Raw genomic sequence first — 24,188 nt, forward strand, 5'->3', positions numbered from 1 at the left:
GATATTCAACTCCCCATAAAGCACTAAACCCTGCGGTGCAATGAATATTGGATATCTGCCTATAACAGATAATCCATACTCATGATTACTTTTCATTTTTTTGTGTATGACATTGAGTCATGTTTCGTAAACCAAAGTAGTTGGAAATTCAACATGGTATTGTGGTTTAATACTATAACGAACAATATTATTATCATGAAGAATCTCTCCATCCCAAAATAAAGAAATCTTAACAGTGGAATGAGAAGAGACCATTTTTTTTATGAACTTTGGAGTTGTTTTTTTTTTTTCAAGAACTTGAAAAAATATGACTTAAACTTATGAAATTGATGAGTTTTTACCTCATCTAAAATTCATATTAAATAGAAAAAACATGAGCTGAAAGTGAACACTTAAAAAACGTGGGCTGCTAAATAATACTACCTATTACGTTGTGCAAAAGGTAGTATTGTAACTTTTTTTTTTTTAGTGGATATTTTGGATCAAAATTCCACTTTGTGGGTTAATCAAGTTGCCGACTCTAAGGCCCAATTTGGACATAGTTTGAAACCATGTTTGGACGTGAAATTTAGATATTTTAAGTTGTATTTTCTCTTATAGACATAATGTTGGGTCCATCCCCTTATTTTAGGGAAGAAAACACTTCCCTTGTTTTGAGGAAGAAAACATCTTCCTTGTCTTTGGCAAATTGTCAAGTGCTTGCTTGAGTCACTAATGACATCAATAGGTTCATCTCATACCTATAAATAGGGAAGCTTTCTCATTTGCTATACACACCAAAATTGAAGAAGACAACACATCCCAAAAAGAGAAAACATCTAAGAGAAATACTCTTAGTGAAAGGCCTAAGTAAGAGAAGGTTTTTTGAGAGAATTTTTAGTAAAAATTCTTGAGTGTAATTGGGATTGGGGTTGTGAGGTTGAGTGTTGTAAACACTTGTTATATTTCTTCTTTAATAAGATCTGCAGCAGCAACGTGGACGTAGCTCTCACATTGAGGGTGAACCACTATAAATCTGTGTGTGCTATTTATTCTTCGCTTACATCACGACGTAAGTAGGTTCTGTCTAAGGAGGTTGGTATTTAAGTGGTCCAGCTGTGACCCTCTAATCTTTCCTGGGAACCTGCTTACAAAGGTCGAATTTGGGATTCAAATCCTAACAACTGGTATCAGAGCAACAGGTTGTGTTGTGATTTAGAAACGATGGGAGGTGAAGATGGTACAACGCACGGCATCGGTAAATTCGATGGTACAGATTTTGCGTTCTGGAGAATGCAAATTGAAGATTATTTATATGGCAGAAAGCTTCATGAACCTCTGAGTCCGAAACCAGAGGAGATGAAGCAAGCAGATTGGGATCTCCTCGACAGACAAGTTCTGGGAGTCATTCGGCTGACGCTGTCGAAGAACGTTGCTCACAACGTGGCAAAGGAGAAGACCACCGCAGATATGATGAAGAGAAACCTTCGGCAAATAATAAGGTATTTCTCATGAAGAAACTATTTCATCTAAAGATGATGGAAAATGCTCATGTTGCTGCACACATAAATGAATTCAATACCATTGTAAATCAATTGTCATCGGTAAAAATTGATTTCGATGATGAAGTACAAGCTCTAATTTTGTTGGCATCCCTACTAAATAGCTGGGAGCCAATGAGAGCAGCGGTTAGTAATTCTGTCGGCAGTGACAAACTAAAGTTCAACGATGTTAGGGATCGTATCCTTGCTGAGGAGGTGCGCAGGACAGATTCTGGAGAGGCATCGACGAGTTCTGCTTTTAATGTTGAAAACAGAAGCAGAAATTATGACAGAAACTACAACCGAAATAGGGGCAGATCGAAGTCAAGGAATGGCAGGGGTCAATCCAGACCAGGACGAACACTCGAGTGTTGGAACTATGGAAAACCAGGTCACTTCAAGAAGAACTGCAGGGTGCCAAAGAAGGAGGACAACAAGGGGGATGGAATCAACGTTGCTACGGAAGACATTGGCGATGCGTTTTTGCTATCGGTTGACAGCCCGATAGACTCTTGGGTGCTTGACTCAGGAGCGTCCTTTCATACCACCCCGCATCATGATATAATGACAAACTATGTGGCTGGGAATCTCGGCAAAGTTTATTTAGCCGATGGAGAGCCGCTAGACATTGTTGGCACGGGAGACATTAATTTGAAGATGTCAAATGGATCCTCGTGGAAGATTACAAAAGTTAGACATGTTCCAAAGCTGATGCGAAACCTGATCTCAGTAGGTCAGCTTGATGATGAGGGATATGATCTCAACTTTGGTAATGGGTCTTGGAAGGTGGCGAAAGGTGCTATGGTAGTTGGCCGAGGAAAGAAGACTGGCACTCTCTACATGACGACTAGCTGTCGTGATACTGTTGCTGTGGTTGACAACACAAAGAAGACAGATTTGTGGCATTGTCGGCTGGGGCATATCAGCCAAAAGGGGATGAAGCTGTTGGTGACAAATGGCTTAATTCCGGAGCTGAAGACGGTGGACCTTCATACGTGTGAGAGCTGCATTCTCGGAAAACAAAAACGAGTAAGCTTCTCAAATGCAGGCAGGGAGTTGAAGGTAAGCTGGAATTGGTGCACACAGACGTGTGGGGTCCTACCACTGTCCCCTCTCTTGGAGGATCACACTACTACGTGACTTTCATTGATGATTCAACCAGGAAGGTATGGGTTTATTTTATGAAAAATAAATCCGATGTGTTTAGTGTATTCAAAAGATGGAAAGCCATGGTCGAGAATGAAACAAACCTCAAGTTGAAGTGTTTGAGGTCCGACAACGGCGGAGAATACACCGATGGTGATTTCAAACGGTACTGTGCCGATAATGGGATCAAGATGATGAAGACTATTCCTGGAACGCCGCAACAAAATGGAATAGCCGAAAGAATGAACCAAACGTTGAACGAGCATGCTCGGAGTATGAGAATACACTCTGGACTGCCCAAGACATTCTGGGCAGATGCAGTCAATACCGCGGCCTTCTTAATTAACCGAGGACCGTCAGTTTCCTTGGATTTCAGAAGAGAAGTCTGGAGTGGCAAGAAGGTAAATCTTTCATTTCTGAAAGTGTTCGGCTGCTTATCATATGTTCATAATGATGATACGGCTAGAAGCAAGCTTGATCCAAAATCAAAGAAGTGTTAGTTTATTGGCTATGGTGACACCGAGCTTGGTTACCGATTTTGGGATGAACAAAATCGAAAGATCATCCGAAGCAGGAATGTTGTCTTCAACGAAGAGGTACTGTACAAAGACAAGTTGCAAAAAAATTCAGAATGTCAGGACAAGGAATCGGAAATAGTCAATTTGAGGGACTTCCCGACACCTGAACCGCAGCCAGGTACAGCCGAGGCAGAGGAACAAACAATCCGAGAAGGTGCTGATGAAAGTGCTGATTCTGAAACAAATAAACAGACGCCAATCACAGAACTGCGTAGATCATCCAGGATCAGGAAGTCGATTCACAAGTACTCTCCATCTCTCAACTACATTCTACTCACTGATAGAGGGGAGCCGGAATGTTATGAAGAAGCAATGCAAGTCGATGAATCGACTAAGTGGGAGCTGGCAATGAAAGATGAGATGGATTCACTATCTGCAAATCATACATGGGAGTTAGCCAAGTTGCCAAAGGATAAGAGAGCATTGCAAAACAAATGGGTTTATCGGATAAAGGAAGAACCCAATGGAAGCAAGCGTTATAAAGCAAGGCTGGTTGCAAAGGGATTTCAACAGAAAGAAGGCATCAAACTCTCACAAGAAAAATATGTGAGGAAAGTTATCAAAAGGTTCAACATGCATGATGCCAAGCCAGTCAGCACTCCTTTGGCTGAACACCTTCGGTTGTTAAAGGATCAATCGTCGACAACCGAGGATGAGAAGAAGCAGATGGACAAGATACCTTATGCATCTGCAATCGGTAGTCTTATGTATGCAATGATATGTACAAGGCCAGACATTGCACATGCAGTGGAAGTTGTCAGCCGATTTATGAGCAATCCGGGAAAGCGACACTGGGAGGCTGTGAAGTGGATATTCAGATATCTGAAAGGCAGCTCGAGTTCAGCTCTGTATTTCTGAAAATCAGAAACAAGATTGCAAGGGTATGTTGATGCTGACAACGGTGGTGATGTTGATAGCAGAAAGAGCACATCCGGGTATGTTTACACTTACGGAGGTACTGCAATCTCTTGGGTTTCCAAGTTGCAAAAGATAGCAGCTCTCTCTAGTTGTGAGGCTGAGTACGTTGCTGTGACGGAGGCCACAAAGGAAATGATGTGGCTACAATCTTTTCTGCGGGAATTGGATCAGGACCACGAGGGAAGTGTGCTATATTGTGATAGCCAAAGTGCCATTCATTTGGCAAAGAACCCGGTCTACCATGCTCGAACGAAGCACATACAACTCCGGTACCATTTCATTAGATCATCTTTGGAAGATGGAGCGTTAGTGCTTGAGAAGATCGCAGGGAGTCAGAATCCAGCAGACATGCTGACAAAGGCAGTGACGATAGACAAACTGAAGCTATGTTCAGCTTCAGTTGGCCTGCACGAAGTATGAAACTAGGAAAGAGCTGCTGCATCGATCAAAGTGTGAAGACAAATTAAAATTAGCCTTCAAGTGTGAGATTTGTTGGGTCCATCCCCTTATTTTAGGGAAGAAAACACTTCCCTTGTTTTGAGGAAGAAAACCCTTCCCTTGTTTTGAGGAAGAAAACATCTTCCTTGTCTTTGGCAAATTGTCAAGTGCTTGCTTGAGTCACTAATGACATCAATAGGTTTATCTCATACCTATAAATAGGGAAGCTTTCTCATTTGCCATACACACCAAAATTGAAGAAGACAACACATCCCAAAGAGAGAAAAAATCTAAGAGAAATACTCTTAGTGAAAGGCCTAAGTAAGAGAAGGTTTTTTGAGAGAATTTTTAGTAAAACTTCTTGAGTGTAATTGGGATTGGGGTTGTGAGGTTGAGTGTTGTAAACACTTGTAATATTTCTTCTTTAATAAGATCTGCAGCAGCAACGTGGACGTAGCTCTCACATTGAAGGTGAACCACTATAAATCTGTGTGTACTATTTATTCTTCGCTTACATCATGGCGTAAGTAGGTTCTGTCTAAGGAGGTTGGTATTTAAGTGGTCCAGCTGTGACCCTCAAATCTTTCCTGGGAACCTGCTTACAAAGGTCGGATTTGGGATTCAAATCCTAACACATAAAAACCCCACAAATTGTGAAAACTATCAAAACATTCTCGATTCTTATATAATATTACCAAATGAGCTAGTCATAGTTCATAACAAAATTAGTACACTACTAGAAGACTTTTCTAAACAATACAACATCAATTAATCAAACTTTAGTTCAATAAAAACGAAAATTTAACATGAATAGTAATGTAACTAGTCTTTATAGAATCCTCCCACATAAATTAAAGGTTGGTAGACATAAATAAAGGTTGGTGGAAGTTAATGAGATTGGTAAATGATTGATGGGGTAATTGTTAAAAATATCTACCACCTTATGCGTCTTTTTTACAAAATATAAACTCATGAGTTTAACTTTATATTTAAAAAAGTTGAAACTATGGTTTCGAACCCTAAATCATGCCTTTTTGGATGATTTGGAGTTTGAAACCATGAAATCATGAGTGAAAACGCATGTCCAAATGCTAGTTTGGGGTCATGTTTGAAAACGCATGGCCAAACGCCTACTAAGTGTCTTAACGTGTATATAGCTAGAAATTGTTTGAGATTTTAATGAAGGGGACAATGAATTGGAATTCGCACCAAAATCCCTGTCCAATGTTTTGTTTTGGACATGTAGTATTACACTATTATTGATGAGGGATTAGAGCTTGATTTGAAGTCCTTGTCCAATGTTTGAAATTTGGACTTACATGTCGGATAATTTGTCATTATTATTTTAGTCTAATCAAGTCCAGTATATGATATTCCAATTATTTTAGTGGCAAAATAGTTAACCTCATTTACTTTAATTGTTATTTGCATTTTAAAGGCAACAGATTTGACGCGACGTGTAAGATTTTGATTTGCTTATTATTGTCCATTAAAGTGCTGCTAACACCATTAGGCAAAGGGACCCCCTTAGCTTATTGATATTGACTGACGTGTCAATAGGCATTAAGTTGGCCTTTTGTTTTGTCATAGAAATTTATTAGCATCCGAATACTAAATCATACTAATTTAATTACTAGGATTAAGTGATTGAATAAAATGAAAATGTATCTCTAATCATGATTTGTTAAAAGAAAACTATATGTAAACACATATCATGCATCTAACTATTTAGTGTAAACATCGGACTTTTACCCTCTTGCTAATTTCGTCGCTTTTATTTAAAAGTCATTCTAATTTGCCTCCATTTGTGTATCTTAAAGTATCCCCACAATTCCTCAAAAATAGAAACTGGAAAATCAATTTAGAGGCTAATCCGACTTATGAAGCAACCCATACTAATGAAATCTCATGTACTAAAAAGCATCACTTATAGTTTAACAAACAGCCCTGCATGTCTGATCTTCCCTAATTTATTTAAGCCTAAATTCTTGGAAATCATAAAACTTTGACTCTAATTTGGACCAAAACTTGGTTTAGTTCATTGAAGGAAAAAACATAACGACAGCCTCATGGTTATTCAACCAGGTTAAAGTGAAAGCATACACGTTAACCTTGTGCTGTCTGTATACGGTAAAAACCGGATGCGAGGCAAACCGGTGGAGCGAGGGGACCGACTGATCTGCCTTCTTCGTCATTGGAACGACCAAGCCCGGTGACCCGAGCATTCGTGGCCGTTGGTCCGTGTGGCCGTTGCACGCGGGTCACGCGCCAGTAACGTCCTGTCCTGGTCAACTACCCACCATGCGTGTGTCAGACGGCGCCGTCAGTCCAATCCCACCAAATCCGTGCAGAGCTGTTCTTGTTTCTATTATTTTATTAGTTCACATCATATGAGACCGATGGAGGTCACACTATAAATAGAGCACATCCCCCTCCTTTGTAAGGGTTGGCTCCTTTACTTTTCAAGAACATTTATAATAAAAGAGCTCATATACACAATCTCTCTCCCTCAATATCTGATCCGGCCAAGGCCATTTGTTTCCATTTATATTGCGCTTCTTCCATTAAGTATTGAACATAGCTTCTAAATGTTCATGTCCACAGCAAATCGAGCAAATTATCGTTATTAGCCGTTTTATTACTAAATACTCACACGCTTATTTTCCACTATCAAACATATATCAAGATCCAAGCACATATCCTATACCCGCATACAAATTCAATTGATTTCCCAAATTCGGGGTAAATAGTTTGGCGCCCACCGTGGGGCTAGGATAATAGTGGTCTTTGATCTTGATCTCTATCTTACCCATCAAAATCAGAAACATCTGCTGTCCGTCTCTGAAAAAACGGACCAAATGGCTAACAGTGGGAAATCTGGTCACGTCAACAACAACGAGATTGTGTCCGAAAATGAAGGCAGCGGGCCACGAGGATTTCCAAACCCCACTGACCCTTTAAATACTAACAATTCAATTACTTTGTCCGGGACACAAGTCCGGAAAGAACCGGATACCCCGAATGATAATATTGACTTGCGTTTAATTTTTGAAATGTTGCACGAACAGAGAGCGGCGATTGCCGAACAGGGAATCGCAATAGCCCAGCTGCAGAACGGAGGAGATAAAACGACCCCGCAAAAGGCGAAGAGTGTTGCTGAACCCAGAAGAGATGAGGCACAGATGGTTGAAAGCAATGGCTCCGGAGCTGGTCCATCCACCGAGGTTCTGAGAATGCTCGAAACATTGGCGAAGCGGGTGGACTCGACCGAAAAAAGGGTGGAGACATACAACTCTCGGGTGGATCAAATCCCGGGGGCTCCGCCTATTTTGAAAGGGCCGGATTCAAAGAGGTACATCCAAAGGCCTTTTCCTCCGAGTGCAGCTCCGAAATTGATCCCGAAGAGGTTCAAAATGCTGGATATCCAAAAATATGTCGGCAAAACGGACCCTCATGAACACGTGACCTCATACGCCTGTGCTATAAAAGGCAATGATATGGAAGATGATGAAATCGAATCCGGGTTGCTGAAAAAGTTCGGGGAAACTCTATCAAAAGGAGCATTGACTTGGTACGATCATCTGCCCGAGCATTCAATCACTTCTTTCGAAATGCTCGCCGATGCCTTCATAAAAGCACACGCCGGAGCCAAAAAGGTGCAGGCTCGAAAGGCGGATATTTTCCGTGTAGCCCAAAGAGACGAGGAGCTATTGCGTGAATTTGTCAACCGGTTCCAAAGGGAACGAATGGAGCTCCCCCCGGTTCCGGAGGAATGGGCCGCACAATCTTTCACAAAGGGGCTCAATGTTCAGAGCTCGACGGCTTCGTTCAAATTAAAGGAAAGCTTGCTGGAATACGAGGCCGTGACCTGGGCGGATGTCCATAACCGATACGAGTCAAAAATTCGGATAGAGGATGACCAACTCGAGCTTCCCCCGGGGCCCGTAAAAATGAACAAAAGCTCGGAGAGATCACGAAAGAATTACGAACCGGAGGTCGGACCATTGAGGGAAAGGTATCGGCCATACTCTCGAAAACCAAGCTTCAGGTCGGAAAAATCAAGAGATGGCCCGAGTCATTTCTCCGGGCGGGGGTGATAAACGGGCCGAGTCCCCGGTTCAGGTATACCACCGAGGAGTCAAACGAGGAGGCCACGACTGTGAAACTCGATCTCACGGACAAACTTCGCAAAAACGCGTTGGTCCGTATTGCAACCCAGAAGCAGAGAATGGAAAGGTACTACAATCGGAGAGCCAATTTTTGATATTTCTAAGTTGGGGACTTGGTGCTTCGGAAAGATACCTTGGGCACTAAGAATCCCAACGGAGGAAAACTGGGTCCGAACTGGGAAAGACCGTACAAGATAACCGAGGTAACGGGCAAAGGATCGTATCAGCTGGAATCCGTGGACGGGCAGCGATTGTGCAACAACCGGAACGTGGCTCATTTGAAGGGATATTACTGCTAAGGTATGGACACCTCATGTTTAACCTTTTTCTTTTTGCAGGAAGTCAAGTACCGGATAAATTTAGGATCTAGGTCTGAAAACGCGTGTTGCACTCTTTTCCTTAGTACGGTTTTGTCCCAAAATGGGTTTTTCGACAAGGTTTTTAATGAGGCAACAAGTACAACGTGTTACTTAACAAAAATAAGGACAGACGGCCGGGAACTCGGGGTCACGGCCTACGAGTGGGGACTTGATAGCGCTCGCCTGATCTTGCAGCTCGGATAAACACTAGGGGACTTATACCCACATCGAGGTTTACCCCGGTTAGTGGAAAACGGAGGAGCTCAACAAATCAAGACCGGACCTTCTGCATTAGGTTTCGGTGTAAGGACCAAACGATCATAATAAATCGTGTCCCATTTAGCATTTGCTACGGCAAAACTAAGGCCCGGCCACCGGCCATAGCCTCCGATGTAAGGACCAAACGATCATAATGAATCGTGTCCCATTCAACATTTGCTACGGCAAAACTAAGGCCCGGCCACCGGCCATAGCCTCCGATGTAAGGACCAAACGATCATAATGAATCGTGTCACATTCAACATTTGCTACGGCAAAACTAAGGCCCGGCCACCGGCCATAGCCTCCGATGTAAGGACCAAACGATCATAATGAATCGTGTCCCATTCAACATTTGCTACGGCAAAACTAAGGCCCAGCCACCGGCCATAGCCTCCGATGTAAGGACCAAACGATCATAATGAATGGTGTCCCATTTTTCATTTGCTACGGCTAAGGAAGGAAGAATTAAAATTCTCATATGTACAAGCATTTTGCAAACGCAAAGTTACCAAAAGCTGGTATAACAAAATCTTGGGTGTCTTTCTGTTAAAAGGACTTCGCCCCGATGGTAACCGCCGTATTCCGGCACTGCCCCACTCACATGCTCTATATCGAGGATTGTGCCCGAAATTCGACAAAGGCGACAAGGTCACAATGACCCAAGCCAAAGCTCGGCAAATTCCCCGAAAACGGGGACTGCTACATCAAAAACTTTGCCAAGGTTGAAAAAATACCGACCCTGAAGAAAATGCCTATCGTAATTCGGAGACATCTGAACTTATGAAGCATCGGATAAGTCCCGCGGGCACGGTGAATTAATGACTATGAGTCGACCTGTCCTAAAACGGACCAACGATCATGACCAAAATAATGGCAAACATTCAAAACGAAGAAACAAGAAGGTAACGACGAGCTGACAGGGCCACCGGTTTCGGAAGTTATCCACTCCCCGTTACTCCGATAGATCGGAGATCCGGGAAGTGTGGGGCTATCTGTATACGGTAAAAACCGGATGCGAGGCAAACCGGTGGAGCGAGGGGACCGACTGATCTGCCTTCTTCGTCATTGGAACGACCAAGCCCGGTGACCCGAGCATTCGTGGCCGTTGGTCCGTGTGGCCGTTGCACGCGGGTCACGCGCCAGTAACGTCCTGTCCTGGTCAACTACCCACCATGCGTGTGTCAGACGGAGCCGTCAGTCCAATCCCACCAAATCCGTGCAGAGCTGTCCTTGTTGCTATTATTTTATTAGTTCACATCATATGAGACCGATGGAGGTCACACTATAAATAGAGCACATTCCCCTCCTTTGTAAGGGTTGGCTCCTTTACTTTTCAAGAACATTTATAATAAAAGAGCTCATATACACAATCTCTCTCCCTCAATATCTGATCCGGCCAAGGCCATTTGTTTCCATTTATATTGTGCTTCTTCCATTAAGTATTGAACATGGCTTCTAAATGTTCATGTCCATAGCAAATTGAGCAAATTATCGTTATTATCCGTTTTATTACTAAATACTCACACGCTTATTTTCCACTATCAAACATATATCAAGATCCAAGCACATATCCTATACCCGCATACAAATTCAATTGATTTCCCAAATTCGGAGTAAACACTGTCAGTGATATATTTCCAAATAAAACAAGATACATAAATATCATTTGTACTCTAGCACTAATGTGAAAAACAAGATGGTGCCATTTGCAAGCACCAGGAAATAGATGCATGGTATGTACCGCCGTTTTAATTGGCCAAAATGCCTAATTAAGGCTTCGTTAAGATCACCATTTTGAAGCTGTCCCAATGTAAATCATGCAAATTGTACATGTATTTTCAGTATCATATCTTGGCTACAACATCGAAATTGTTCACTAAAACAATCAAATATTCCTTATTTAGTGTTCTTGATACAGAAAATATCTTCAGATGGCTTCATTGGTTGTAACAACAGCTCTCCATTGCCAAATTAGGCAAATCACTCTCTCCAAAATGGTTACTACACCTACATATAATATTCCATTCTTTTATCCGGTAAATGCTAGTCCACACGGCTGCATGAGATGTTTACACAAAATCGAAATTAAAGTAAGAATACATATCATTTAATTATGTTCTAAGTGGTAAATGTGTGTATGATTAATGATGTTAGAGTCTGGAGCCTAAAGGGCATAAAAATACACGATATAAACCAAAAGGGGCTGCCTTCCATTTATATACCAAAACGGGTATAACATGGACTCCTCCACGTTATACCCCAATTTTTTTTGCCATTGTCAAAACCAGAACAAAAAAAAAATTAATAGTATAACGTGGACTGATCCACGTTATACAAATAATTTTGTATAACGTGAACTGATCCACATTATACAAATAATTTTGTATAACGTGGATTAGTCTACATTATACAATATATATGTTGTAAAACGTGAACTGATCCACGTTATACAAAACTATTTGTATATCGTGGACCAGTCCACGTTTTACAACATATATATGATAAAACGTTGGCCAAATAGCCCGGCCATGTCGACACCACTCAGGGAGTCCATTAATGAAGGCTTTTGAATAAGGCTGCCACACAAACTATAGAAAGAACATAAAATTACATGATAATAAAATAAATAAATTACACATAAGCGTAACTATTATATCAAAACGCCATTAACAACCATAATTATGATAAAATACCTGACCATCTGTTAGGTTGTCCAATACATCCCTACATATGGGTAGCACAACACGTGCCTGATTTTCGAAAGCTTTACGATGAGTCCACTTTCGTGCAAGAGCCGTGTGTGGCTGAAGGGCCCTGGGTGGTGGCTGCATCGGTATAATTCGCTCCCAAGCCCAAACCTATGTTAAAAATTTAAAATAAATAAATAAAAAGCTTATAACTATCAAATAGGACAACCAAATAAAATTATATAATTTTAAAGGTCACGTACCTGCAATAAGGAAATGAATCCACACACATCTTTGGCTTTCCTCATTGAAGCGCGGCATAAACAAGTATACAAATATGACAATGCAGCCGCTCCCCAAGCTTGTCTACTCATTGCTCTAAGATCATGTATGTCAAGCAAATAGTCTAAATTAAGTAAGTCACCGGACTTATCCGGAAATATCGTGCCGCCACAAAGCCATAGCAAGTACAACCTAACCCGCTTTTGCACATCAATTTCTAGGGTATGATCTGTAATGTCATCTAAGCCTCTAATATATTCAATTAATTTATTTACTTCTAACCTACTAACACCATTAAAAAAATCCAGACCGGGTGCCCAACCAGTAAGCTCGTGGATCAATTGTTGCCACCCAACAATACTTATATTTCTAGCATTAAGATCATTCATGGGATTACCATCAACAACCATGTCAAACATGAGCTCAATATCTTGTAATGTGATGGTCGTGTCGCCTCACCCGTACGCAGATGAAAAGTGTGCGTCTCAGGACACCATCTCTCTATAAGTGCAGTAATGACTGCCCAATCATATGATACACATCCTACCTCTACTACTCCCCTAAATCCACACAAGACAAAGTGGTCAAGGATGCGAGGATGAAAAGGATGACGCCTCACGTGCTTCCAAAATTCGGTATCCGCGCGGCGTGAAAACAGGCATCCGGTCGGTCCACTCAAGGCACCATCCCACACAGTCTGTGATCGATGCTTCTCTTGGAGTGTTAACACATCATACACTTCTGGCCCCGGATGTAGGGGTACCCATGGAAGCTCCATACCTTAGAGAAAAAAAAATTGAAGTCCAGATCAAGTTATTTGGAGTAACTTACTATTAAAAAAAAATATTATTCCAATTTTAGCAGAACAAATATGCACTGGCTAGATAAAGCCAACTTCCATACTCCTTATTTAGAAACCACTTATAGTGGACCACCTTAATACCTATAAAGTATAGACAAAATAATTTTCCACCTACTTAGACTTAGGTCTCATATAATAAAGCATTATCATGACATTTTAAGTATCTTTTTTTTGGGCTAGTGAGGCATCAATTAAGTTTTACTTTTCTGACTATATAAATATCACATTAAAGGTACAATGAAAAACTTAACAAATCAGATCTTTTATATAACAATCCACAAAAATAACAATAACATAACAACAAATTTCTTCAAAAGTGCTACTAAACAAATCAGACCTTTTATATAACAATGCTTTTAACAATCATGTCTAAAGTTCAAATTAAAATAACACAAATAAAAAATTAAAGAATCCGTGTAATCAAGATATATAAGACAAACAGATATCCTATATCTACGATAAATACACAATATTATATGAGTTAGCAAAAATACCTTAATTTAGATAGCAACAAAAGACTTTTGATGAAGAAGTTGCTTAAAAAATTAGACTGTAATGCAGGGTTTAAAAAGAAAATAAATGGAGGAAAAGGAGAAGGAGAAGAAATTTTGTAAGTTATGGAGGAAGAAGCGGAGGAGAACGGAGAAAAATTAGGGCAAAAATTTTGGGGATGAGGATGAGTAGTGGACAGTCCGACGTTTTACCATATATATGTTGTAAAATGTAGACTGATCCACGTTTTACAACATATATATGGTAAAACCTGGACTGATCCACGTTATACAAAATTATTTGTATAACGTGGATCAATCCACGTTATACTATTTTATTTTTTTATTTTTTTTATTTTATTTTTGTTCCGACAATGGCAAAAAAAAATTGGGGTATAACGTGGAGAAGTCCATGTTATACCCGTTTTGGTATATAAATGGAAGGCAACCCCCTTTTGGTTTATACCGTGTATTTTTATGCCCTTTAGACTCCGAACTCAATGATGTTAACACCTAAGGTGGAGATGTATTTACCATTTTACCCCTTCCCTGCCTCCTTTTTTTTCTTTTGAAATTTGAAAAAAAGTAAAAGTACACACGTGTCATTTCCACTTTAAAGTTTTGAGTAAATTTTTAAAATTGGACCTTTTTTTGGTTTGCCTTCTCATTTTTGCAGTTTGGGTCGAAAGCAGGTGGGCTATTTGCAGGATTGTCCTTCACTGGGGTGGTCTTTAATTTTTGTCCGTCAAATCAGTGGTATTTAATTTTTGGCCTTCACTAAAAGCGTCTTGATTCCAGATTCGAACCCCCACTCAGTTAAAAAATTTTAAAAAAAATCGCAATGTGCCTTGGGTTTCAAACTCTGCCTTCAGGCAAAAAAAAAAAAAAAAATTTGGCAGTTGCTGGAATTTTGCAAACCTCTGTAAGGACTAACTTTGGACAAAAGTTAGGCCTTAAGGCCTAATTTTGGGTAACAGCTTGCCTTAAGGCAAACTTCTGTCTAACTTCTGTCTTGCGAATTCCAACTTATGCCTTGCGATTTTTTATTTATTATTTATACTGAGCTTGGGTTCGAACCCAGGACCTCTGGGTGTTAAGCGAAGGGCAAGTATTAAAGACCAACAATTTGAGGGGCAAAAATTAAAGATCACCCCAAAAGAAGGGCAATCCGTGCAAACAAAAAAAAGAGCATTAAGCTCTCGAGGACACCTACTTTTTTTTTTGCGCGGATTGCCCTTCTTTTGGGGTGGTCTTTAATTGTTGCCCCACAAATTGGTGTCTTTAAATTTTTCCCTTCGCCTAATATCTAGAGGTTCTGGGTTCAAACCCCAGCTCAGTTAAAAAAAAAAATCACAAGGAAGATATTTGGATTCGCGAGACAGAATTTTGCCTTCAAAACTCTGCCTTAAGGCAGAGAACAGGTTGGTTTTGCAGGCTGAGTGAAAGTTGTGGCTAATGCTGAATGTAAGAACCGAACGAGTGGCATAAACAAAGCTCAATAAAGGAGAGTCCGGAACCAAAATGCCCCAAAAAAAAACATTTTGAACCAAAATACCCCAACAAAAAAAAACTTACCAAAGTACCCATAGCGCAGTATTTTACTGCGCTATAGCACTAACGGAGACGGAGCCGTTAAGTGCTATAGCGCAGTATTTTACTGCGTTATAGAAGTACCAAAAAAAAAAAAAAATCTATAACGCAGTAAAATACTGCGTTATATAAACAGTACAAAAAAAAAAATTGCCCAACTTTATTTTTTGCAACACTTAGTGTTATTTTCCATACTTTGACCAATAATTAGTCGTGTGTCAAGATTCTGAAACGTCAATATTTTATATAGAACCTAATATTTTTTTCTGCGTACAATAATGTAGGCTCAATACATCAAGGATACGTAAACGTTCGGATCGTCATTTTAGGGGTTGAAAAGGTGCCCGAAGTAAGTTTTGTTTGAAAAAACTTAGTGTTTTTTCCATACTTTAACCAATGATTAGTCGTGTGTCAAGACTCCGAAACGTCAATATTTTATATAGAACCTGATATTTTTTTCTGCGTACAACAATGTAGGCCCAATACATCAAGGATACGTAGACGTTCGGATCATCATTTTAGGGGTTGAAAAGGTGTCCGAAGTAAGTTTTGTTTGAAAAAATTTAGTGTTTTTTCCATACTTTGACCAATGATTAGTCGTGTGTCAAGACTCCGAAACGTCAATATTTTATATAGAACCTGATATTTTTTCTGCGTACAATAATCTAGGCTCAATACATCAAGGATACGTAGACGTTCGGATAGTCATTTTAGGGGTTGAAAAGGTACCCGAAGTAAGTTTTGTTTGGAAACTTTAGGGTGTTTTATTTTTTAAGATTTTGATTTAAGCGTGTTATTTTTTAATCAAGACATAACTTTATTTTGAATATAAATATAATTCTAAAAAATATAGGGACAAAAACTAGTTGTAAAGTCATCAAACTTTAGATGGTCATAACTTTGCGCTCGGACGTCCGTTTTACGTGTTTTTTTTTTTTTGAACTTGCGTATTTTTTCGAGATCTATGTGGACAAACTGCCAACAGGCGGTTTGGCCGAGCCGATTTTTAAAAAAACGCCTTTTATCCCATTCAATTTCGATTTTCCCCCAAATTGGCGTGAAATTCCCCCCCAAGATGATGATACGCAATAAATTTCAACGTAAAAATCCCGGGGTAATGTAGCTGTGAATGTCAATTTCACTTCTACGGTTTCAATTTTTGAAAATAAAGCTGACTAATTTTCTCGACATATAAAGTTGACTAAAATAACCTTATAGTCAAACACTAAGTTTTATCAAACAAAACTTACTTCGGGCACCTTTTCAACCCCTAAAATGACGATCTGAACGTCTACGTATCCTTGATGTATTGGGCCTACATTATTGTACGCAGAAAAAAATATCAGGTTCTATATAAAATATTGACGTTTCGGAATCTTGACACACGACTAATCATTGGTCAAAGTATGGAAAAAACACTAAGTTTTTTCAAACAAAACTTACTTCGGGCACCTTTTCAACCCCTAAAATGTCGATCCGAACGTTTACGTATCCTTGATGTATTGAGCCTACATTATTGTACGCAGAAAAAAATATCAGGTTCTATATAAAATATTGACGTTTCGGAGTCTTGACACACGACTAATTATTGGTCAAAGTATGGAAAATAACACTAAGTGTTGCAAAAAATAAAGTTGGCCATTTTTTTTTGTACTGTTTATATAACGCATTATTTTACTGCGTTATAGAAAAAAAAAAATTGGTACTTCTAATACTGCGCTATAGCACTTAACGGCTCCGTCTCCGTTAGTGCTATAGCGCAGTAAAATACTACGCTATGGGTATTTTGGTAACTTTTTTTTTTTATTAGGGTATTTTGGTTCAAAATTTTTTTTTTTTTTGGGCATTTTGATTCCGGACTCAATAAAGGAGAAGGAAAAACTAAGAAAGAGGAGAAATCCTAAAGTGATTAGAAAAAACTGCAGTTAGCTCCTATACAAATAAGCTAGGCTATGGTCAGGAAGTAGTAAGCACCACAGGCCACATTAATGTGTAAAATTCTCAATGCTACTAAGTACTACACTCAAGCTGCCTACACAGTGAGTGAAGTTTTTCACATGCACAAATTCTCTACCAAGTAGATCTATGTGAAGCTAAGAGGGCAGTTCCAAAAAGTCACCTGGAAGAAAAATTCTGCCTTGAAATTATTATTATTATTATTATTATTATTATTTTAATTTTTGATTGAGCGAAAGTTTGAACCCGAAACCAAGAAACTTTTAGCGAAGATAAAAATTAAAGACCACCAATTTGAGGGACAAAAATTAAAGACCACCCCAGCGAAGGATAATCCTGCAAATTGCCCGGACATCTAGAGGATCGGCCCAATTCTCACATGGCTTCAAAACCCAAATTTCATGCTCAGTTGCAGGCCTTTTTGCATATCTTTTCCTACTAATTCACAACTAGATTAGCAGTACATTGTTTTTATCAAACAGTAAAAAGAAAGAAAATCTAATTTGGGATAGCGTAATTTCTGCAGGCTCAACCTGAAACATTTGAAATTGTCCAAAACACAATTGCCAAGCAGCTATCGGTTGATGTGAATACTGTGACACCCCACACCAAGTTTGCTAATTTGGGTGCTGATTCTCTTGACACCGTATGTTATTTCTAATAATGATTTTGTTCACTGATATAGTGCCTAACTATCTTGCATGTTGAGAATAAGTTACATACCCACAATATATAACTGTCATAACCAATTTGATATGATAACGTTTAAAAAAATGTAACATGTAAATATATAATACTATGTCAAAACATGTTAAATATATATATATATATTGATACGTGTGAAAAGTCTTTATACCGTCGATGTATAAATTGAATAGTTTTCAATATAATCTCTTCTCTTTTAGTCCGCTAACATTTTTTTTATTTTTTTATTTTTTTGAATTGGGAAAGGGGTAGGTCAGTGGGTGTGGAGGGGATTAAATTTCAAGAAATATTTATTATATGATTATCTAAAATTGTAGGTGGAAATAATGATGGCTCTAGAAGAGAAATTGGGAGAGTCAATTGGAGAAGGAGGAGCTCAGAACATTGCCACTGTCCAAGATGCTGCCGATCTCATTGAAAAAGTGAAGGAAATTGCAGCTTGATATGATGCGCTTACAATCATATATCTGAAATGGTCAATTTGAGCCCAGACATAATTAGCTGTGAAATTTACCATCCTATTTTAATTTTTTCATTTTGTTTCCATATGCCATGGCCAATGCTTACAATATTTTATCCTAACCAGAAATTTTGCTATTACTTCCAACTCCTTTCAAGATTTGGTCCCCCATTTATGAAGTACAAATACAAATAAACAACAAATGCTTTTTTCACTGTCATTCATATATGTGCAACTCTTGATGTGTGAAGAAATCACAATCTTTATATTAGGTACGAAATATTTGATTGCTATTTAATATGCTCCTGATGCTGTATCAAATCTTTAAAGCAATCAATCTTCTTTAATTTGTACAAACAACTACACATAATATGCTAAACTAAATTCCCTGACTTCAATGCATCCATAAGCACAGTGGCTGAATTATTAGTTAATTACAGTCAAATTGGCTGTATTAACAAATTTACTTTCTTAACAGAATATAGCATAAGATCATTAATTATAAAAAAAATTAGGGTAAGAAGAAAATATTTCTCAAGGGTTGCTTAATATTCGACAGTAGTATAAGATATTAATGCAACTTTGGTCACGAGAACTGCATTAAATCACGCATTCTTACATAATTTTTGAACTTCAAATCCATAATATTTAGAAGATTTTTAACATGTCTTACACTACATGCATGAGTTGAATACGAAGAAGATGAAGCAATAATTATTGATTTTTATTTTTTTTTGTTTTTTTGTTTAGAACATCATAAAGCATATGGTAAATCAAAAGTAAATTATGAAATTATATAAGACTAATTGTGGAAAAACTAAAGAAGAGTCATTCAACATGCAAATACAAAATAACGCCAAAACATTTACGGGATCTTGAAAGCAAAGTGTTAAAATGAGTATTTGATATCAGGTGAGAAATAAATAAAGTGTCTCCTTGCTAAATACTCATTGGCTATAAAATGAATTTGGGGCATTTGATAGCTGTTTGCTATTAGATCAATGCTTCAATTTTAAACAGTCAAGGGCGTAAACTAGACACAATATAGTAGATGAAAATTATGAGAAAACAATTTTTGTTGGCAGTGAGAAAAAACAAAATTTGAATCTTAGTGAAAATAACCAAAATGGAAAATTTCTTATCATCCTACCCCTTTGGCCATAGATTAAATTCCAAATATTTGCAGGTTATTTTAAATAGGTGTTATGTCTATCAAAATGACTCATTATTTCAACTTAAAACATAAAATATAGAATTTAAAGTTTGAAAAGTAAGTTTTAGAATCCTTTTAATTTTTTATACATGAAACGTCAAATATGTTTTCATATTCAATTCGATTTTAACTTCAAATATCCTTTTTCAATTTTGACTTAAACCCCACTTTTCTTAATCTATTTGATCTTATATATTTTTACTGGATCTTATGGAGCGTGCTTATATACAACATCATTCATGGGATATTTTTGAAAGTCACGCTGAAAAAAGGGAGCGAGTTATTAGATAAAAAGAAAAATAATTTGGACCAAAAAAAGTGACTTGGACATAATATACATTGATTAGTTGCGTCAGGGAAAAAAATATATATATAACCATACACATTCTATATATCCTACAGTAAGTCTAAAACGACAGCCTCTTCCATAGAATATTGATGATCTTATAAGTTATAAATTTCAATCAATTTATATCCAAACACTTATTAATTAAGTAGGTGTTTGGTCATAAAAATCAAATATTTTTCACTTTATTTGGTATTTTGGAGTTAGAGTTAAAGATAGAGTTATGTTTGGTTATAATTTTTGGAAAGAATATTTGATTGTTTGAATGTATTGAAAATAAAAAAAAAATGGGGAAAAAAGTGAAAAAAAAGTTTTTGTTGTTTTTCAAATTTTAAATACAATTTCAAGTTGTATTTGAAATTTTTATGGTCAAATATGATAAAGTGAAAAAAGAAAAAAAGTGAATAATTCTCATGGGCAAACGGGCCCTAAATCTTGCTTAACCTAATTATAGAATTAAATTAAATACTTAATAAGACATTATAGATTTTTTTTATTACTCCTTTCGGATCAAAAAAAGAGAGGCAATTGGCGCGAATGCCCCTCTTTTGGGCTGGTCTTTAGATTTTGCCCCTCAAAATGGTGGTCTTTAATTATTGCCCTTCCGAGCAAAAGCAACATAGTACAAAGACATTACTACCCCTAACCGTTACATATAAAAAAAAAAATTGTTATTCAAATCTACCCTTATTCAAATCCTTCCCTTCTTTCATATCGTTAACCCAAACTTCATTCCCAATTTTTCACATTATTCAAATTGTTGTTTCAAGCCAGACTTCTCAATTGATTTTGCTGCTACAACATCAGTAAAAGGTACAAATCTTAATTCAACTCAATATAACGATTTTATTGAGTTTAGATTGTTAATATTTGAAAAAACATCATCTTCTACGACCTGATTATTAAGAAACAACTGACATACAGCTCAGATTGAACATTGCGCATGATAAAATTAATCAGCAAAATAGAATTGATTGGATTTATTGCTTTGTTCTGATTTTAATTACTTTATACCTTACTTAAATTAGTATACAATGCTTATTTACTTGAAATTGTAATTATAGTAAATTCAATTTAAATCAGGCAATGCTTATCGATTTAAACTTGAATTAAGGCAAACTGTGTACAAATTTTGAACAAGTATGCCGAATGAGGCAAAAGTTCAATTTATTTAGGAGTACATTTTGCCGTTAGAGGCAAAGTCCATTATCATAACCAATACAAAAAGTATTTATGCCGGAGGAGGCAAAAGTTCAATTTACAAAAGAGTAGAGTATGCCGTTATCGGAAAAATTTCTGAACAAAATTCATAACAAGTATGCCATAGAGGGCAAAACTTCTAGTTTATATAGAAGTATAAATCAGTCCATTTTAAATTGGAATAACTGTTGCATGGATTTGATTTATATTGCATGAAGATAGAGGAGGTTTTTCAATTTTTTTTTAAAACCAAAAACAGTTACTGCATTATGATAAGCAAAACAAAAAGTACTTATGCCGGAGGAGGCAAAAGTTCAATTTACAAAAGAGTAGAGTATGCCGTTACCAACAAAGTTCTGAACCAATTTCATAACAAGTATGCCGGAGAAGGCAAAAGTTCTGGTTTACATAGAAGTATAAATTAGTCCAGTTGCGTCAATCCTCTAATTGGAATAACTGTTGCAGGCATTTGATTTAAATTGGATGAAAGTGGAGGAGGTTTTCATTTATTTATTTTTTAACAAAAAACAGTTACTGCATTATCATCAGCAAAACAAAAAGTGCTTATGCCGGAGGAGGCAAAAGTTTAATTTACAAAAGAGTATAGTATGTCGTTACCGGCAAAGTTCTGAACCAATTTCATAACAAGTATGCCGAAGAAGGCAAAAGTTCTAGTTTATATAGAAGTATAAATTAGTCCAGTTGCGTCAATCCTCTAATTGGAATAACTGTTGCAGGCATTTGATTTAAATTGGATGAAGGTAGAGGAGGTTTTCATTTTTTTTTAAACCAAAAACAGTTACTGCATTATGATAAGCAAAACAAAAAGTGCTTATGCCGGAGGAGGCAAAAGTACAATTTACAAAAGAGTAGAGTATGCCGTTACAGGCAAACTTCTGAACAAGTATGCCGGAGAAGGCAATACTTCTGTTTAGAAGCCATTAAAGTAAAATTCTACAAACCTAAAGAAACTTAGACTTCATTAACATACATTTAAATATATATGTCCACAAAACATAAAATCCTAACTTCATAAGTACCAAATTACCATCATCAGTTCTAATTTCATGTGTACTCATTCCAAATTGCCCCATCGTCAATTTGACCAGTGTGTTGGAATAACCTCTGCCTTACAAATCGTAATTCTCTTCGTAGATCATTATTTTCTCTACTCAGAGCACCGTAAAGAGCCCTCAAAAAATCTATGTCTCTTTTGATATCAGCAATTTCTTGAGTAATTTGCAAATTTGCAATATTAGGATGGATTTGGTTATGAAGATGGGCATGTTCATGTGCTTGCCCGTGGCCACCATTAACATGTACAATATGTTGATTTTGGTTCATTTTGTATGTGATTATATCTGGTTTTCAAAAGTAAAGTGTTTTTTTCCTTCTTCCAAAAGTTGTGTTAGTTTATATAGAAGTATGAATTAGTCCATTTTAAATTGGAATAACTGTTGCATGGATTTGATTTAAATTGGATAAAGACAGAGGAGGTTTTTCAGTGTCATGAAAATAACTGTTGCAATTTTATTGGAATAAATGTTGCAGAAACAGTTACTCCGTTTTTTAAGAATGCTGGTAGGGGCAAAACTTCTGTTTACAAAATGGTAGAGTATGTCGTTTCAGGCATACTTCAAGACTTTACATACAAAGTCTGCTGGGAAGGGCAGAACTTAAATTTTCAAAAATACAACTTAAATACATTTCATTTTGATTTTTTCTCAAGTGAATCTCTCTTTATGCAGGAAGTTTAACAAAAAATGACACCAAGATGCATCTATATAGCCTTCAACGGCAAATGGGACACCGCCTACAATTATGTTAATCATGAAACCAAGCCAATACTTGTCAACGATGGTGTAAATTTTCAATAATTCACTCAACAGATATTTGCGGGGCATATACAAGATACTCAGCAAAAAGAGGCCAACATATGGTTTGACACCAGTGAGAAAACATCCAAAGGGATGCGTGTAACAAACAACATTGATTTTCACACTTGCTTGTACCTGCTCAACAACAATGATAACTTCAAAAATTCTCGTTTCATATTAGAGTTCAATTCAACTGATACGGAGAAAAACCCATTACAAGAACATCATAATGACTTTATCCTAATGACAGAAGGACAAACCATAGAGAAAATTGACAGGCAACTCTGCATTGCTTATGAAGAAGACATGTCTGAAGTTGGATTAGTGAGAAAACATCCAAAGGGATGCGTGTAACAAACGACATTGATTTTCACACTTGCTTGTACCTGCTCAACAACAATGATAACTTCATAAATTCCCGTTTCATATTAGAGTTCAATTCAACTGATGCGGAGAACAACCCATTACAAGAACATCATAATGACTCTATCCTAATGACAGAAGGACAAACCATAGAGGAAATTGACGGACAACTCTGCATTGCTTATGAAGAAGACATATCTGAAGTTGGATTAGTGAGAAAACATCCAAAGGGATGCGTGTAACAAACGACATTGATTTTCACACTTGCTTGTACCTGCTCAACAACAATGATAACTTCAGAAATTCCCGTTTCATATTAGAGTTCAATTCAACTGATGCGGAGAACAACCCATTACAAGAACATCATAATGACTCTATCCTAATGACAGAAGGACAAACCATAGAGGAAATTGACGGACAACTCTGCATTGCTTATGAAGAAGACATGTCTGAAGTTGGATTGGATGACGAACAACACAGCCCTATTAGACATAACCTTGGGATTCCCCATGAGCAGAGCGAGATAGTAACTCCTAACCAGACACCTGAGCAGCTACAATGGCAACCGCCAAACATTGAACAAGTTGTAAACAATGACCTTTCTCAGCATCCAACTTCAATGAATGTTGTATCACTTACTCCGAGCATGACAGTTGAAGAGACACAAACACAGCCATGCAACAAAAGAAAGACATTAAAGAGGAAGAGGATACAAAATGATACACAAATTTTGACACCTAGTGCATCGATTGATCAAATAGAAGTTG

The 24,188-nt window shown here is 37.6% G+C and overlaps 1 protein-coding gene across 1 annotated transcript; it reads left to right on the forward strand.

Annotated features, from left to right (window-relative positions):
* Window positions 1–17,289: 17,289 nt before the first annotated feature.
* LOC132624425 (uncharacterized) lies at window positions 17,290–18,579 on the forward strand. The gene is made up of 4 exons (XM_060339206.1): window positions 17,290–17,378; window positions 17,617–17,665; window positions 17,784–17,903; window positions 18,280–18,579. Exons 1-4 carry the CDS (start codon window positions 17,290–17,292, stop codon window positions 18,403–18,405), a joined length of 384 nt encoding a protein of 127 aa, XP_060195189.1. The 3' UTR covers window positions 18,406–18,579.
* Window positions 18,580–24,188: the final 5,609 nt, after the last annotated feature.

Source organism: Lycium barbarum, chromosome 12, assembly GCF_019175385.1.
Source record: "Lycium barbarum isolate Lr01 chromosome 12, ASM1917538v2, whole genome shotgun sequence".
Lineage (NCBI taxonomy): Eukaryota > Viridiplantae > Streptophyta > Magnoliopsida > Solanales > Solanaceae > Lycium > Lycium barbarum.

Bases quoted from the DNA above. Each gene is read 5' to 3' on its own strand.
- LOC132624425 (XM_060339206.1), top strand. From the start codon at position 17,290: ATGTGTAAAATTCTCAATGCTACTAAGTACTACACTCAAGCTGCCTAC. The intron at 17,379-17,616 runs GTAGATCTATGT...CCGGACATCTAG, and splicing joins ATGCACAAATTCTCTACCAA to AGGATCGGCCCAATTCTCAC. The intron at 17,904-18,279 runs GTATGTTATTTC...CTAAAATTGTAG, and splicing joins GTGCTGATTCTCTTGACACC to GTGGAAATAATGATGGCTCT.